The sequence below is a fragment of the Oncorhynchus mykiss genome, chromosome 15, assembly GCF_057628025.1.
Source record: "Oncorhynchus mykiss isolate SJ-2025 chromosome 15, ASM5762802v1, whole genome shotgun sequence".
NCBI lineage: Eukaryota > Metazoa > Chordata > Actinopteri > Salmoniformes > Salmonidae > Oncorhynchus > Oncorhynchus mykiss.
In genome coordinates this window covers 70,405,001-70,424,003 of record NC_143036.1, presented here as the reverse complement: position 1 = coordinate 70,424,003, position 19,003 = coordinate 70,405,001, and the positions used below count along the sequence as shown (strand labels likewise).

General features: G+C 46.4%; 1 protein-coding gene across 2 annotated transcripts in view; it reads right to left on the bottom strand.

The window, feature by feature from the left end:
- Window positions 1–246: 246 nt before the first annotated feature.
- Window positions 247–19,003, bottom strand: part of LOC110506716 (plexin-A4) — a 424,640-nt gene continuing 405,883 nt past the window's right edge. For both annotated transcript variants that reach the window (XM_090199137.1, XM_090199138.1), the window contains exons 29-31: window positions 17,341–17,553; window positions 9,241–9,391; window positions 247–4,375 (exon numbers count right to left, since the gene is read on the bottom strand). In XM_090199137.1, coding sequence (XP_090055263.1) covers window positions 4,280–4,375; window positions 9,241–9,391; window positions 17,341–17,553 — 460 coding nt within the window. In that variant the 3' untranslated portion in view covers window positions 247–4,279. The remainder of the gene's footprint in view (window positions 4,376–9,240; window positions 9,392–17,340; window positions 17,554–19,003) is intronic.

Below are 19,003 nucleotides of genomic sequence, written 5' to 3'. Positions count from 1 at the left end.
AACAAACAACTTTGAGTGTACAATGACTTTTCTACTACGGGTTACCATACAACATATTAAAACAAAGTGCTGTAGGTTTCTGCTTCACCTGTGCTGTTCTACTGAGGGAAACGGGACATTTTGCTTCCCATTATATGAAATGAATCCATTAATTCCAGTACACAGCATGCCATTTCACACCTGCTGTGTGAAATAACAATATTTAAATCAATCATTTCATATGAATAAACACAAACTACAAACCACTTTGTTTCATAATAAAGTTTATTCTATATTACAAATAGTATTTTGTTCTTGACTGCAAAATAGGAATGCATTATATTTACATACACAGGTATACAATTAATTATAGCAAAGTTAGAGAAGCTGGCCTTTTCCCCCAGGTTTAGTTTCATCTCTTGATAGGATACTCTTTATCTCTCAGCAAATATGGTAATAGTAAAAGTATTTCTACTGTTTCTGTAACACCTGCTATAACACTGAGCTCTAGAAGGACCTATCTTTAGTTCCTACAAAACGTTGAAGGTGGAAGCTTTATCGAGTCCCTCGGCAACAAAGGGGTCAGTAGTCTCAGACGAGCTTTGTCGCCGGGGAACATGGGGGGGGAAATGGAAACACCGTATGTTACAACACCAGGGGGCAGATTCACTACGAGATTCTAGGACATTCATTCTCTTCACCAAATAAAAACAATGGGCTTAGAGAGGAGGAAACTTTGGGAAGCTGGAGAATAGAATACATGGGTAATAGTGGGTCAATTTACAGTCTCTAAACCTAACAAGGGCCCCTAAACGTTGAGGTCCCTGCCAAGTTCAGTCTTATTTCCCAACTGTTTTACCTGGGATTTTCCATCAGACTGAATTCATACAGTAGATTCCTTTCAGTTATTTCTTATTGTTTATTTGATCACAAGCTTTGTGAACAGTTTGAACATGTTGGCAGTGTAGAACGTCCAGAGAACGCGCTGTTCATGAATGTACCCCCTCGAACCTGAATACCAACCACTGACAGAACTCACCCCTTTAGACAGTTCAGTTGTGGATGAATTAGATGTGGTTCATACATTAGACAGCGATGGTGTGACGGAAATAAAACACACTTTACAAAACACAATCAACTAAGTAAATCAGAAGCTTTCAGGGTCAGAGCTAGTGTGGTTATTGAAGCTTCCAGACAACTGTTTCTCTTTGATGAGTTCATCAAGAGACGTTTAATCGTTTGAAATTGTCCAAAGGAGAGTTTTTTTTGTTAAAACCACCAGTATCTTTTCAGTAAGTTTGTGCAGAACACCTTTAGATGTAGCAGTAGAATGGAAGGACAGCAGATACTAACAGACAAGTGATTGACTTGACTGTATTGTACTCCCCATAAGACCATAAGGATTCCAATAAGGAGGCATGTTGTGCGATACATGGGTTTTGTATGAGCAAACTTTTTGATTGAACCCCGAAAGCCCTCCTAATGCTAGTTCCCTATGCACTGAGCTCTTCAGATCAAACAACTGTCAAAACAGAATCTAAAAAACACATCCACAACCATAGTAACAGGTGCTGCAATAAGACGTTTACAAGGTAGCTTTGCAGCCAGTCCTAGGCTTACAAAAATAAATGTCGTTTTTTTGAATGATAAAATAATAGAATCAAAAAGGTAAGGTTATAGGCTAGGGGAGATAGTTTCCGGATGAAAACACAGACAGACACTAGAGAAGCAATAGCAGCCAAGAAAAGAGCAAGAAGCTCACTGCAGAATTAGTCTACCAGACCCAAAACCTGAGGGTTCTGGAACTGACAAAGTCACTAACTAATGGAACATGTGTATGGATGGGCGTTAGAGGACGATCTACTCTGGAAGGACTAAGCAGAAGGACTGAATGAATTCAAACTTAGTCATGAGTTATTGTTCTACATCAGTCCATGAGAATTCAAAATAACCGTTTTGTTTGTGAACCGTTTAAACGTTTCCTAGTAGCAGTAGATAAATATATTTGATTGCAAGGCAGTTCCGTTTCATAACATCCAAATAGGTCAGCATGCAAGGGTATATAATATATTGGATTTTAAGGTACCACTTTATTCCTATTAGCGTCTAACACTTTCACAAGACATGGTAATGAGAGGTTTGCATGGGCTGAACGGGAGATAAAGGTTCCACCTTAACGGTTAGTTATAGTTTTAACATGAACAATCCACTTTTTTCCCTCACATTTTTCTTCCAAGCAAAATAAAGAAAAGAACACATCCACATCATCATTTGCAAGGCTTATTTTCTCTATTTTCCTCTTTTTTTGTTGTTTTAAATGTACGTTTTACATGCGCTTAAAAAGCCAATAAGGACCGAAGGTGGACCGAGGGCGGTCTCCACACATTCACATCACCACATGGGGCACGTTGTCAAGGCAAAAGAAAGGTCAGAGGTCTAAAGGAAAGGAGTGTTTCTCCATCTCTCTCTCTCTCCCATCCAGGTTATCACATTCCACAAGTCTGTTGATGTCCGTGTCCGGTCGTCTATATGACGTTGACTTGTTTTTCGCACTCTAGTTTCAGCTTTTTGAGGCTTGGAGAAGGCTGCGGAGGACGACTACACTAACACACAACATGAGCGACCCAGAGCGCTCAGAGATTCCCGCATGGAAGCTGTCTCCACACTTGTGCAAAAAAACTGACGTGGAAAACCGGACAAAGAGGGAAGAAAAACGGTGTGCCAAACACGGAAGAAACCGGGACGGCGAGGAGGAGGGCGGGACTCGTCCGCGGCTCCCCCTTCGGCACACTGAGGTCAGAAAATCACACAGGGTTAAGTTGTTGTTGTGGGGTGGGTTTTTCTTTCACCAAATCCTTTTCCTGTGTCATTTCCTTTAAATACATTGTTTTTAAATAACTTTTTTTGTCTTTTTAAAATGTCAAGCTCCTTTGGTTTTTCGGCTGACCAGTTATGTCCATCAGTTGATTCCCCCCGTCCCAAGCCTTTACAGAAGGTCTCTCTCAGCAGAGCAGATCCCATTTAAGCAGTACCGCACCGTCTCTGTCATGTAGAAAGCATGGGTCCATGGTAAGACTGCTCTAGTGAAGCGTCCCTCTCCTCCTCTCAGTAGATGTCAGTCAGCTCCCCTAGTATTCAGACAGTGTGATCAGAGGGTGAATCAGGAGTAGAGTTCCCCTCAGAACAGGTCTTGGACAGCTGCCGTGTGTATCTGTTTGTGTGTGTGCTTTGATAGACCGGTGAGTGACCTCCATCTGTTAGCAGCACACACGGGACAGACTGACCGTTCCAGGTGTCAGAGCTGTCGGGTCACTGTGGTCAAGAGTTGGATGTGTGCTTCTCGTCACAGAGGAGGACCAGACAGACCTGGGTCTGTCCTCCACTAATTAGTCTTATAATAGTCAGGATAATTGAGCAGGTACCACACAAGCCAGAGATTCAGAAGATGAGGATTGTTTTATCTATAGAGGTACTTGGAGGGGTGGGTGGGTTGGAGCAGACTTATGCCAATGCCACAAAGGGGAATCTGTCCTTCTCTGGATTTCAAAGTCAGTCAGGTTTTCGGAAAAAAAGGAAAATTCAAGAAGCCCTAACTCTCCCCAGCCCCTATCGGAGTTTCTTTAAATATACCTCAAAGCTACATTGAGAAAACAATTCTGTAGTTTGCCTATTTCCCAATCTTAAGAAGTGTGAACCAGGCAAACCTTCTGTTTTTTTGTCTTCCGAGGTGGTCATTTTGGTTTCCTCATTTATATAATACCACTTTGTTTTTCCACGTTTGATGTGATGTTGACTATAGCACTACAATTAACTGGACTCTGTAGTAGTTTCATAGACTAATATCCTGTTCAGAAAGTCTGAACAAATTGACTCCCAACATTGTGGTAGCAAAAGACTTTGTCATCAGTGTTATTTTTAAAGGCAACATAAATAGAATGTTTGTTTCTCCCTCAACATTACGGTGTAAATGATGCCGATACGGCGAGCTGGCAAACAACCACCCCTCCATCAGACTCTTCTACGCAGCAAAGCAGTCCCCAGCTCTGCCGACCCTCCAGTCAGTCCGTCAGCCAGTCTTCTCTGCACGTCCTATGAAGCTGAGCGGATGAGATGCCAAACACTTGTCAGGAAGAGGAGGAAGAGGAAGAGGAGGAAGAGAACAGGACAATATGTGTTGTCTTTGAAACGGAGAGGAGATCTGATGCTGATGACGATGGTGAAGAGATAGATGGACAGGTCTTTGCTCAGGCACGGCTCGGTTTCTGACGGGTCTCCCAGTGCGCCCTGGGAAGTGCGGTCCTCAGCTCTCCAGGCTCATGAAGGCCACCACCTGCTCCAGCTTGAAGGACAGTCTCTGTTTCCTGGCGGCATCGTCCTGCTCCAGCGCACACACAATCTGACAGAGAGAGACACACACAACCAGTCCCTGTGTTACTGTCAGCCCCACACACAATCTGACAGAGAGAGACACACACAGCCAGTCCCTGTGTTACTGTCAGCCCCACACACAGCCAGTCCCTGTGTTACTGTCAGCCCCACACACAATCTGACAGAGAGAGACACACACAGCCAGTCCCTGTGTTACTGTCAGCCCCACACACAATCTGACAGAGAGAGACACACACAGCCAGTCCCTGTGTTACTGTCAGCCCCACACACAACCAGTCCCTGTGTTACTGTCAGCCCCACACACAATCTGACAGAGAGAGACACACACAGCCAGTCCCTGTGTTACTGTCAGCCCCACACACAGCCAGTCCCTGTGTTACTGTCAGCCCCACACACAATCTGACAGAGAGACACACACAGCCAGTCCCTGTGTTACTGTCAGCCCCACACACAGCCAGTCCCTGTGTTACTGTCAGCCCCAAACACAATCTGACAGAAAGAGACACACACAGCCAGTCCCTGTGTTACTGTCAGCCCCACATAGCCAGTTCACGTGTTACTGTCAGCCCCACAAACAGCCAGTCCCTGTGCTACTGTCAGCCTCACACACAGCCAGTCCCTGTGTTACTGTCAGCCCCACACACAGTCAGTCCCTGTGTTACTGTCAGCCCCACACACAGCCAGTCCCTGTGTTACTGTCAGCCCCACACACAGCCAGTCCCTGTGTTACTGTCAGCCCCGCACACAGCCAGTCCCTGTGTTACTGTCAGCCCCACACACAGCCAGTTCACGTGTTACTGTCAGCCCCACACACAGCCAGTCCCTGTGTTACTGTCAGCCTCACACACAGCCAGTCCCTGTGTTACTGTCAGCCTCACACAGCCAGTCCCTGTGTTACTGTCAGCCCCACACACAGCCAGTCCCTGTGTTACTGTCAGCCCCACACACAGCCAGTCCCTGTGTTACTGTCAGCCCCACACACAGCCAGTCCCTGTGTTACTGTCAGCCTCACACACAGCCAGTCCCTGTGTTACTGTCAGCCTCACACACAGCCAGTCCACGTTTTACTGTCAGCCCACACACAGCCAGTCCCTGTGTTACTGTCAGCCCCACACACAGCCAGTTCACGTGTTACTGTCAGCACCACACACAGCCAGTCCCTGTGTTACTGTCAGCCTCACACACAGCCAGTCCCTGTGTTACTGTCAGCCCCACACACAGCCAGTCCCTGTGTTACTGTCAGCCCCACACACAGCCAGTCCCTGTGTTACTGTCAGCCTCACACACAGCCAGTCCCTGTGTTACTGTCAGCCTCACACACAGCCAGTCCCTGTGTTACTGTCAGCCCCACACACAGCCAGTCCCTGTGTTACTGTCAGCCCCACACACAATCTGACAGAGAGAGACACACACAGCCAGTCCCTGTGTTACTGTCAGCCCCACACACAGCCAGTCCCTGTGTTACTGTCAGCCCCACACACAATCTGACAGAGAGACACACACAGCCAGTCCCTGTGTTACTGTCAGCCCCACACACAGCCAGTCCCTGTGTTACTGTCAGCCCCAAACACAATCTGACAGAGAGAGACACACACAGCCAGTCCCTGTGTTACTGTCAGCCCCACACAGCCAGTTCACGTGTTACTGTCAGCCCCACAAACAGCCAGTCCCTGTGTTACTGTCAGCCTCACACACAGCCAGTCCCTGTGTTACTGTCAGCCCCACACACAGTCAGTCCCTGTGTTACTGTCAGCCCCACACACAGCCAGTCCCTGTGTTACTGTCAGCCCCACACACAGCCAGTCCCTGTGTTACTGTCAGCCCCGCACACAGCCAGTCCCTGTGTTACTGTCAGCCCCACACACAGCCAGTTCACGTGTTACTGTCAGCCCCACACACAGCCAGTCCCTGTGTTACTGTCAGCCTCACACACAGCCAGTCCCTGTGTTACTGTCAGCCTCACACAGCCAGTCCCTGTGTTACTGTCAGCCCCACACACAGCCAGTCCCTGTGTTACTGTCAGCCCCACACACAGCCAGTCCCTGTGTTACTGTCAGCCCCACACACAGCCAGTCCCTGTGTTACTGTCAGCCTCACACACAGCCAGTCCCTGTGTTACTGTCAGCCTCACACACAGCCAGTCCACGTTTTACTGTCAGCCCACACACAGCCAGTCCCTGTGTTACTGTCAGCCCCACACACAGCCAGTTCACGTGTTACTGTCAGCCCCACACACAGCCAGTTCACGTGTTACTGTCAGCACCACACACAGCCAGTCCCTGTGTTACTGTCAGCCTCACACACAGCCAGTCCCTGTGTTACTGTCAGCCCCACACACAGCCAGTCCCTGTGTTACTGTCAGCCCCACACACAGCCAGTCCCTGTGTTACTGTCAGCCTCACACACAGCCAGTCCCTGTGTTACTGTCAGCCTCACACACAGCCAGTCCTTGTGTTACTGTCAGCCCCACACACAGCCAGTCCCTGTGTTACTGTCAGCCCCACACACAGCCAGTCCCTGTGTTACTGTCAGCCCCACACAGCCAGTCCCTGTGTTACTGTCAGCCCCACACACAGCCAGTTCACGTGTTACTGTCAGCCCCACACACAGCCAGTCCCTGTGTTACTGTCAGCCTCACACACAGCCAGTCCCTGTGTTACTGTCAGCCTCACACAGCCAGTCCCTGTGTTACTGTCAGCCCCACACACAGCCAGTCCCTGTGTTACTGTCAGCCCCACACACAGCCAGTCCCTGTGTTACTGTCAGCCCCACACACAGCCAGTCCCTGTGTTACTGTCAGCCTCACACACAGCCAGTCCCTGTGTTACTGTCAGCCTCACACACAGCCAGTCCACGTTTTACTGTCAGCCCACACACAGCCAGTCCCTGTGTTACTGTCAGCCCCACACACAGCCAGTTCACGTGTTACTGTCAGCCCCACACACAGCCAGTTCACGTGTTACTGTCAGCACCACACACAGCCAGTCCCTGTGTTACTGTCAGCCTCACACACAGCCAGTCCCTGTGTTACTGTCAGCCCCACACACAGCCAGTCCCTGTGTTACTGTCAGCCCCACACACAGCCAGTCCCTGTGTTACTGTCAGCCTCACACACAGCCAGTCCCTGTGTTACTGTCAGCCTCACACACAGCCAGTCCCTGTGTTACTGTCAGCCTCACACACAGCCAGTCCCTGTGTTACTGTCAGCCCCACACACAGCCAGTCCCTGTGTTACTGTCAGCCCCACACACAATCTGACAGAGAGAGACACACACAGCCAGTCCCTGTGTTACTGTCAGCCCCACACACAGCCAGTCCCTGTGTTACTGTCAGCCCCACACACAATCTGACAGAGAGACACACACAGCCAGTCCCTGTGTTACTGTCAGCCCCAAACACAATCTGACAGAGAGAGACACACACAGCCAGTCCCTGTGTTACTGTCAGCCCCACACAGCCAGTTCACGTGTTACTGTCAGCCCCACAAACAGCCAGTCCCTGTGTTACTGTCAGCCTCACACACAGCCAGTCCCTGTGTTACTGTCAGCCCCACACACAGTCAGTCCCTGTGTTACTGTCAGCCCCACACACAGCCAGTCCCTGTGTTACTGTCAGCCCCACACACAGCCAGTCCCTGTGTTACTGTCAGCCCCGCACACAGCCAGTCCCTGTGTTACTGTCAGCCCCACACACAGCCAGTTCACGTGTTACTGTCAGCCCCACACACAGCCAGTCCCTGTGTTACTGTCAGCCTCACACACAGCCAGTCCCTGTGTTACTGTCAGCCTCACACAGCCAGTCCCTGTGTTACTGTCAGCCCCACACACAGCCAGTCCCTGTGTTACTGTCAGCCCCACACACAGCCAGTCCCTGTGTTACTGTCAGCCCCACACACAGCCAGTCCCTGTGTTACTGTCAGCCTCACACACAGCCAGTCCCTGTGTTACTGTCAGCCTCACACACAGCCAGTCCACGTTTTACTGTCAGCCCACACACAGCCAGTCCCTGTGTTACTGTCAGCCCCACACACAGCCAGTTCACGTGTTACTGTCAGCCCCACACACAGCCAGTTCACGTGTTACTGTCAGCACCACACACAGCCAGTCCCTGTGTTACTGTCAGCCTCACACACAGCCAGTCCCTGTGTTACTGTCAGCCCCACACACAGCCAGTCCCTGTGTTACTGTCAGCCCCACACACAGCCAGTCCCTGTGTTACTGTCAGCCTCACACACAGCCAGTCCCTGTGTTACTGTCAGCCTCACACACAGCCAGTCCCTGTGTTACTGTCAGCCCCACACACAGCCAGTCCCTGTGTTACTGTCAGCCCCACACACAGCCAGTCCCTGTGTTACTGTCAGCCCCACACAGCCAGTCCATGTGTTACTGTCAGCCCCACACACAGCCAGTTCACGTGTTACTGTCAGCCTCACACACCAGCTGACAATGGCAGAGTAATGGCACATACAATAAATGTTTCTTCTGTATGACAGTGTTTCTGGAACCTTTCCTCTGGGACCCCTTGACGTCTCACAATTTAGTTGAAGACCTGAACTACCACATCTTTTTTTTTTTTGGTATTTAAAAAACGACAGAAAGGCTTGATGATCTAAGCTGAGAAGTGTGTTCTCTCTGTAGTAGAACAAAGACATGGTTGGGAGTCCTCCAGGAGAGGTTGGAAAACCGCTGATATACGCCGTCTGGGTTGCTTGTAGATGTATTTTACATACATCTTCCAGATGGTCTGAACCTACACGTCATCTACAATACATTTCAACTTCAAACCCAACTGTGTAAGACTGGCTGTCCACAATGGAACACTGCTACCCGTCTTGAATAAAGTGTGATTTTTGTCCACGGTGTGTTGCCGTACCTCCTCTGTGTATTTGCCCACGTAGGAGTAGATCTCGCTGAGGGAGCTCATGCTGTTGAACTCGTTAATGTGCATCCGGGACTGCTCTGCCAGGTACGCATTCATGTCCTGGTCACTGATGGCCGGCATCTTACTGATGTCTGAGTAGTACCTGTGGAGGTAACACACACAGCAGAATGTATTAGTGAACTGTGTAATCACTACATTAAATACATACACCCAAAATGCTTAATTCTTGGATTTAAATGTCACGTGTTATTTCAGGGTTGTTTCAAGACAGAGATGTTTTAGCCTTTAGAATCTTGTATGGAACCTTAATTTAACCAGGAAAGTCAGTTAAGAACAAATTCTTATTTACAAAGACGGCCTACCCCGGCCAAACCCTATAGTCCCTATGGGACAATTGTGCACCGCCCTATGTGACTCCCAATTGTGGCCGGTTGTGATACAGCCTGGAATTGAACCAGGGTCTGTAGTGACACCTCTAGCACTGAAATGAAGTGCCTTAGACCGCTGCGCCATTCGGGAGCCTAGAATAGGAATCGTGTTAGAGACAGTTGTCTCGTCCCCAATCACTTTTCACAGTCTGAGCAGCCCTGACTCTCTATAGACATTTACATTTTTCTAATTTAGCAGACGCTCTTATCCAAAGCAATTAGTGTTAAGTGCCTTGCTCAAGGGTACATTGATATATTTTGCACATTGTTGGCTAAGGGTTTCGAACCTTTTGGCCCAATGCTCTTAACCCTTAGGCTACCTGCCGCCCTCGTACAAATGGCCTAAAAGCTGCAAAGGCACTTAGCAGTGTATGTGAACCCCCCTCCCCCCCCTCCCTCTCTCTCACACACACACACACAGACTGTGTCTCCTGGAAGCTCTCAGCTGCGTCAGGGTAAAGAGGGCTGGAGAAGGAGAAGTAATCAGCCAGTGTCAACAGCAGCTGAGGCCCTCTGTCAACTCCTTCATTAAAGATGGTCATTACCTGTTTAATTCCGGTGCCACAACTGCTCCTGGACACCACAAATTTAGTCTGATAAGTGTGTGGTGTGGTGTGGTGTGGTATGGTGTGTGGTGTGGTGTAGTGTGGTATGGTGTGGTGTGGTGTGTGGTGTGGTATGGTGTGTGGTGTGGTGTGATGTGTGGTATGGTGTGTGAAAACCGAGGCTATTAAGCTAACAGAGCAGGTTACGCAACAGGTGGGCATTGCAGGTTATTTATTGTAAGGAAAGTCACAGGAAGGTCACACCCACTCACACACACCTCGGCCACCTGTGCAGGGCAGGAGGGCAATTGGAGAAAGTGAGTCGTGGGGTTTGAGAGGGTAAAGGAAATTGGAGGGATTTCTGTCTCCAGGTAAAACAGCAGGTCCACCTGACATCTCTGGTTCTAGGTGACGACGTGGGGCCTTATTCCAAATCGTCTCCTTTCTTAGACACTTGATCTAAACATACTGGAAATCACACCTAGAGCAGGGGTCAGCAGCCCACGGGCCAAAACCGACCTACAAGGGATTTTTTTGGCCGGCCCGCAAGAGATATTCATTTTGGAATTCAGCAACAACAACAACAACAACAACAACAATATTGTGTTCCTGCGAATAAAACAATATCCGTATGTGATCATGTCTCAACTTAACCAAGGCATGAAATGATTGGTATCTTCCAATATATATATTTTATTGGCTTAGTTGTCGTCAATTTGCAGTGTAGAAATTAAGATTATAATTATAGATTATAATTATGTTCCGGTCAGCCCACCATCCGCTCCGACAAAAATGGTCCTGCAGCTGAATCTAGTTGCCGACCCCTTGGCCACACGGTCCACTTGGAATTGAACATTTGGTATTTGTTATGTATTATCAGGCTAGGGGAATTGAACCTTTGGTATTTGTTATGTGTTATCAGGCTAGGGGAATTGAACCTTTGGTATTTGTTATGTGTTATCAGGCTAGGGGAATTGAACCTTTGGTATTTGTTATGTATTATCAGGCTAGGAGAATTGAACCTTTGGTATTTGTTATGTGTTATCAGGCTAGGGGAATTGAACATTTGGTATTTGTTATGTATTATCAGGCTAGGGGAATTGAACCTTTGGTATTTGTTATGTGTTATCAGGCTAGGGGAATTGAACATTTGGTATTTGTTATGTGTTACCAGGCTAGGGGAATTGAACATTTGGTATTTGTTATGTGTTATCAGGCTAGGGGAATTGAACATTTGGTATTTGTTATGTGTTATCAGGCTAGGGGAATTGAACATTTGGTATTTGTTATGTGTTATCAGGCTAGGGGAATTGAACATTTGGTATTTGTTATGTGTTATCAGGCTAGAGGAATTGAACCTTTGGTATTTGTTATGTGTTATCAGGCTAGGGGAATTGAACATTTGGTATTTGTTATGTGTTTTCAGGCTAGGGGAATTGAACATTTGGTATTTGTTATGTGTTTTCAGGCTAGGGGAATTGAACATTTGGTATTTGTTATGTGTTTTCAGGCTAGGGGAATTGAACATTTGGTATTTGTTATGTATTATCAGGCTAGGAGAATTGAACCTTTGTTATGTGTTATCAGGCTAGGGGAATTGAACATTTGGTATTTGTTATGTGTTATCAGGCTAGGGGAATTGAACATTTGGTATTTGTTATGTGTTTTCAGGCTAGGGGAATTGAACCTTTGGTATTTGTTATGTGTTTTCAGGCTAGGGGAATTGAACATTTGGTATTTGTTATGTGTTATCAGGCTAGGGGAATTGAACATTTGGTATTTGTTATGTGTTTTCAGGCTAGGGGAATTGAACATTTGGTATTTGTTATGTGTTATCAGGCTAGGGGAATTGAACATTTGGTATTTGTTATGTATTATCAGGCTAGGAGAATTGAACCTTTGTTATGTGTTATCAGGCTAGGGGAATTGAACATTTGGTATTTGTTATGTGTTATCAGGCTAGGGGAATTGAACATTTGGTATTTGTTATGTGTTATCAGGCTAGGGGAATTGAACATTTGGTATTTGTTATGTGTTATCAGGCTAGGGGAATTGAACATTTGGTATTTGTTATGTGTTTTCAGGCTAGGGGAATTGAACCTTTGGTATTTGTTATGTATTATCAGGCTAGGAGAATTGAACATTTGGTATTTGTTATGTGTTTTCAGGCTAGGGGAATTGAACCTTTGGTATTTGTTATGTATTATCAGGCTAGGAGAATTGAACATTTGGTATTTGTTATGTGTTTTCAGGCTAGGGGAATTGAACCTTTGGTATTTGTTATGTATTATCAGGCTAGGAGAATTGAACATTTGGTATTTGTTATGTGTTTTCAGGCTAGGGGAATTGAACCTTTGGTATTTGTTATGTATTATCAGGCTAGGAGAATTGAACATTTGGTATTTGTTATGTGTTTTCAGGCTAGGGGAATTGAACCTTTGGTATTTGTTATGTATTATCAGGCTAGGAGAATTGAACATTTGGTATTTGTTATGTGTTTTCAGGCTAGGAGAATTGAACATTTGGTATTTGTTATGTGTTATCAGGCTAGGAGAATTGAACATTTGGTATTTGTTATGTGTTATCAGGCTAGGGGAATTGAACATTTGGTATTTGTTATGTATTATCAGGCTAGGAGAATTGAACCTTTGTTATGTGTTATCAGGCTAGGGGAATTGAACATTTGGTATTTGTTATGTGTTGTCAGGCTAGGAGAATTGAACATTTGGTATTTGTTATGTGTTATCAGGCTAGGGGAATTGGGTCCTGCATTGCTTGATGTTGACATCCAATGAATGGTAGAATCAGGATGGTAACAAGAGTACATTTGTTTTTTTGCAGACGGATGCAAAATCCAGTTAACAGCCTCCTTCTGTTCAGAGGGCTACCCCCCCAGAGAGCTGTGAATGTAAGTATGCCATTTCCCCTGATACAGTCCATGTGTTAATGTCAGGGGTTTTCACTTTGATTTCCCATTGTAATCTTCTATCCGAGCAGAGGATCAAATGAACTGCATATATGACAGGTCTGATGAACTTGTCATTGTCTGGGGACAATTAAATGGAACGAATATTAACAGTCTGTCTGTAGTTGGAGGCTCTGGGGGAACATGCATGTCCAGCCCTTGCAAACCACTCCAACCATCAAATTGTGCCAATGCGACATAAATCAACAAGACCCCAACACAACTTAGATCCTGTAAGATGTCAGCTTTCATAAAAGTGCTGAGTTAGTGAGATACAATTGTAGGAACTCATGTACCGGCCGAGACCCACAGGATTTCTTCCTTGTGTTAAATCATATCAGATTGCTTTTCTGTGGATGTCATACAGTAATAACAGAGGGGCACAGCTCCACTACAGTAATAACATGTTACTCAGAGGGGCACAGCTCCACTACAAGACCAGAGGCAAACTGCCTGATCCCCAAACGTACCATGACCAAGCTATAGGCTTCCATTATGGTGCTCCTACCCCCCTCCCTGGTACGGCTCTACAATAACCGCTAACCTCCACAGCGCTTATGAAGATGTAGAACGGAGGAGAAATCACAGGAAGACATGTATCTGTGCCTGAGTATTCCTCTCACTCCGCCTTCTTTCTTTAGTTAAACTCTGCAGTCTGTCTATTTGAAGTGTTTTTCACGGTGTGACTGAAGTGTCTGTCGGGCTGGATTGGAAGCAGAGTTGAAGACCGGTGGATGTGTGTGTTACAGATTGTGTGTGTGTGTGTGTTGGGGAGGGGGGGGGGGGGGGTTGAAGATGGGGAATGAAGAGAGAGAGAGTGGGAAGAAAGAGTGAAGCAATAGTGGGGAGAGAGGGGGAAGGGAGTGTGGGGAGAGAGGGGGAAGGGAGTGTGGAGAGAGAGGGGGAAGGGAGTGTGGAGAGAGAGGGGGAAGGAAGTGGAGAGAGAGGGGGAAGGGAGTGGAGAGAGAGGGGGAAGGGAGTGGAGAGAGAGGGAGAGGGGAGTGGAGAGAGAGGGGGAAGGGAGTGGGGAGAGAGTGGGGAGAGAGGGGGAGGGGAGTTGGGAGAGAGGAGGAAGGGAGTTGGGAGAGAGGAGGAAGGGAGTGTGGGGAGAGACTTGAGCTTGTCTCAGGTGTTGGACCCGATGACAGTTGCTATCCATTATAGAGCTGCGATTGGTTGGCCAAAATTCATGGACAGTGCTTAGCGAAGGGTCAATTGTATATAGATGGGCAAATTAAATTGTGTGAATATGCTGATGGTCTCAATGCACATCACAACCTTCAGGTAGGCTTTGCCAATCAACAAGACTGTGAGATCTAATTTGCCTATCCTGATTGTGAGATGTAAGCACTGCAGGGTTTATACACACTATTTTGAGATTTAATTTGTTAATTAAGATTGATGTCAATGACGTGGAGGGACTAATCATACTACAATTACACTAAATTAGATCTCACAAAATATGGATTGATCAACTAAACATCACCTATAGAAACATTACATCTCAGAATCATGTGGATGCTAATTGGATTTTCTGCAAAGACTCCTGACCTTAGACATGAATACTTTCTTCACAGACTTTTATGCTTCAGAAATAAACGCCAACTGGTCCACAGGTAATAGGACCGTCACATGGCTTCAGTGTGGACAGGAAGTCTCTGATTAGAATCTTATCACTTTCCCGATCTCCCACGTCTGCCGAACCCCGTCAGCATCTCCCGCTCCTAATGCCACATGACATGTCCACAGTTTACTCACTAGCTGCAGGTCAGACTATCAGTAATCACCTCACGCGCCCAAGTCGCAAGCAAAGAGCAGGGAACGCTAACAGGAACGTTAACAGGAACACATTGATATGAAGCTTAACAACCTCTAGATTGGCACGGCTGCTTTTAGTTAAATAGTAGTGATTCATCTTTACAGAGAACTACACTACCCATGATTCCCCTGTCTTTACAATTGCGGTTTGGTTCTGAGAATGTCAACATGTAGAACACAGGAGGTTGGTGGCAGCTTAATATGGGAGAACAGGCTCGTGGTAATGACTGGAGAGGAATCAGAGGAATGGTATCAAATCCATCAAACACATGGTTTCCATGGTTACCAGGTGTTTGATGACATTCCATTTGCTCTGTTCTGGACATTATTATCAGCCATCCTCCCCTCATCAGCCTCCTGTGATGTAGAATCTCTGCCTGTATACCCTGTGTGTTTTTATCCTCCCCTCATCAGCCTCCCGTGATGTAGAATCTCTGTCTGTATACCCTGTGTGTTTTTATCCTCCCCTCATCAGCCTCCTGTGATGTAGAATCTCTGTCTGTATACCCTGTGTGTTTTTATCCTCCCCTCATCAGCCTCCCGTGATGTAGAATCTCTGCCTGTATATCCTGTGTGTTTTTAATCTGAGGTTGATTGAGTATTTCAGCTATTTGAATTGAACATTTCCTGTCCAAATAATGAATAGCACCTGGGTCAACTGAGATAATGACACAGATGGTCTGATACTACTGTACACACAGTAGGCCCATTGAACCTTTGTATTGCAACACATCACAACCAAGCATCCCTACCTGAGCCCTACTCAAATCCACACAATCACACTCCACACACCTCTGTCCCGTCGACTGCCAAGCCTCATGAAGACTAAGGGCTTCAATCTGTATCGCTGAAGTTCAGTGCTATAGCGCGATTGAAATTGAAAGGTAATTTCCTATTGAGCCCACATATGCAGGGTTTACTGTGAATGCAGTCTCAGCTAACGTGGGAACACTGCCTGTACATTTCTATTGCACTGTAGCGCATGCTCTACAGCGCTGTGGATTGATCAAGTCCTTATGCTAAACTGTCTCATCCATATTTAAAGCAGCAAACAACCATAAGCAACCATCCTCTGAAGGGGAGTAACTATAAGATAACCCATCTATATATCACTGGGACTAACTATAAGATAACCCATCTATATATCACTGGGACTAACTATAAGATAAACCATCTATATATCACTGGGACTAACTATAAGATAACCCATCTATAGATCACTGGGACTAACTATAAGAGCAAATCAAATTGTATTCATCACATAAACAAGCAAGACTATATACAGGGGGCACCGGTACAGAGTGAATGTGTGGTGGCACCGGTTAGTTGAGGTAATTGAGGTAATATGTACATGTAGGTGGAGTTAAAGTGACTATGCATAGATTATAAACAGAGTACCAGCATTGTAAAAGAGGGGTCTGGGTAGCCCTTTGATTAGCTGTTCAGGAGTCTTATGGCTTGGGGGTAAGAAGCTGTTCAGAGGCCTTTTGGGCCTCGGCTTGGCGCTCCGGTACTTCTTGCCATGTGGTAGCAGAGAGAACCGTCTATGACTAGGGTGGCTGGAGCCTTGATCATATAGATCATGCACCGTTAATATAAAACACACAAGCACATGCTGTCACACACACACACACTGTCCCAGCACACATGCACACATACACTCAGCCTGATGAATACGATCATAGACAAAACTCCTCGTTGGGTTTCAGTCATACAGTACATACACATACAGTATATCCCTGTCCTGCGGCTAGCGCTGAGCACTAACACAGAAACACTTTGGGACCGCTTCACAAGCCCATCTTTTATTCAGCACTCTACCGCCGACCAAATAAATGTAATACAACTCTAATTTGGACAAATTACCTCCACCACTGCTGTGCAGTAGTGATCTCCTAACTGCACACACACATGGGTGTACCTGGGCAGGACAGAGACCTGGGCAGGACAGTCTATCAGGGATGTTTATGGACAAAATGGCTGGCACACATCTATAGGACGACAGAACCACATGATGAACTGCCCTCTCATGTTACGCTCACATGTAGGTCTATATAGAAACTGGAAAAGAGAGAGAGACACACACACACACACACACACACACACACACACACACACACACACACACACACACACACACACACACACACATCCCAAACCAGCCCCCCCAACTCACACACACACACACACACACACACACCCCAAACCAGCCCCCCCAACTCACACACACCAAACCAGCCCCCGCCCCACCTCACACACACAGTGCACAAACTCCCCAAACCACCCTCCACCCCCCCACCTCACAAACAACACACCCATCCCATCATCCTCTCACCTCTCCACCCAGCTCTTGTAACTGGGGATGTCCTTAGCATAGAGTAGCTTGTTGGAGGGGGAGTCCTTGCCCAGGCGGTGTTCTGAGGTAGAGCAGGAGTCCATGAAGGTCTGGGCCACCACAGACAGACAGGCGTCCGTGATGCTGCTCTTGTGGATGTCGAACACAAACTGGGGGTTCTTGATCACGTTCACCCAGAACCTCAGAGGTAGGCTTTTGGGGAGAGACAGAGAGAGTTAGGGAATATCATGTCATCCTGGAACGTCAGAACCTTAGAGGTGGGCTATAGAGGAGACATCATGTAAACACGACACCCTGGCCTTACAGGGGACAGAGAACAGTCTATTACCATAACATACACTAGGTACATTTCTAGGAATGCTTCTCTGTGATAGAATCACCTTGATGTCTTCTGATAGAACACAACAAATGAAACAGAAGACATCAAGGTGATTTTCTACATTTAGACTTAAATAACAATCATTGTTCAAATCCAAATCCAAGCAGATTACATCCCTGAACATACAACAACTCACATTGGTTAAAGCCAGCCGGTGGATGTGGTCGGTCTGAGCTAACACATTCAGTGGCAGAAGGGAATGAGGACCCATTCACTTTGCAATCTAGTACACGGCTTGTTGCTGATGCGTTCTATTTGATGTTTACGCGATTTAATAAAGCCCTAATCTTAAAAGCAGGCAACGCCAGGGCTTCATGGTTTCCAGCTGTGTCTGGGGGCTTCACACCAACACGGTTCATATTGCCTTGTTTAGACATGCGGCCCATTCCATGCCTGTCTAGAATAATCAAAACACAAGTCTGTTTATTTGTTGGCCTTGGAACGAAAGGAGGTAGCACAGGTGCTAGTGTGTGTTACGGATCAGGTGGTATAAAGACAGGACTGAGAATTGCTTAGATCTCTCTCTCTCTCTCTCTCTCTCTCATACATATGTATATATATGTATTTATTTATTAACTGGGCAGCATTGTTTTGGATGACGCGACTGTGTGTGCAACATCAGGGAGGAGAGCGAAAAAAAACACAATCATTTGAATAACCCCTCTCCCGACATGTCCTACCCCCCAACCTGCTGTACGACCTAACAAAAGAGGATTTGGCGAGGGAAACCTTGGCATTATGACTCTGAATTAATCTGGATGAATCTTCTGGGATTAGCGGCCGGATCAAAGGATATTAACACCGCCGCGATGCAAGTCTTGATTGTCGTCAATCTGGCGCAGCTGGCCAATACTAGGTTAAGGTCTAGATGGTTTCCGAGGGGAAAGGTCAGATTTAAAGAGTCTCTTCACACGTTCCATTTCTGGGCCAGGTCCATAATGATATTTAGATTTCAGTGAATGTGACACAATACAGGTTTATCTGACAAACTATCACTAGGAGACGATAGAGAGCTGTGTTTGCATTGTGGCAATTGTTCTGCCAATACCTTCGTACAACCTAACTTTTCCCCAAACTGTAAAGCTTTTTCTCCAAACTGTAAAGCTTTTTCTCCAAACTGTAAAGCTTTTTCCCCAAACTGTAAAGCTTTTTCCCCAAACTGTAAAGCTTTTTCCCCAAACTGTAAAGCCTTTTCTCCAAACTGTAAAGCTTTTTCCCCAAACTGTAAAGCTTTTTCCCCAAACTGTAAAGCCTTTTCTCCAA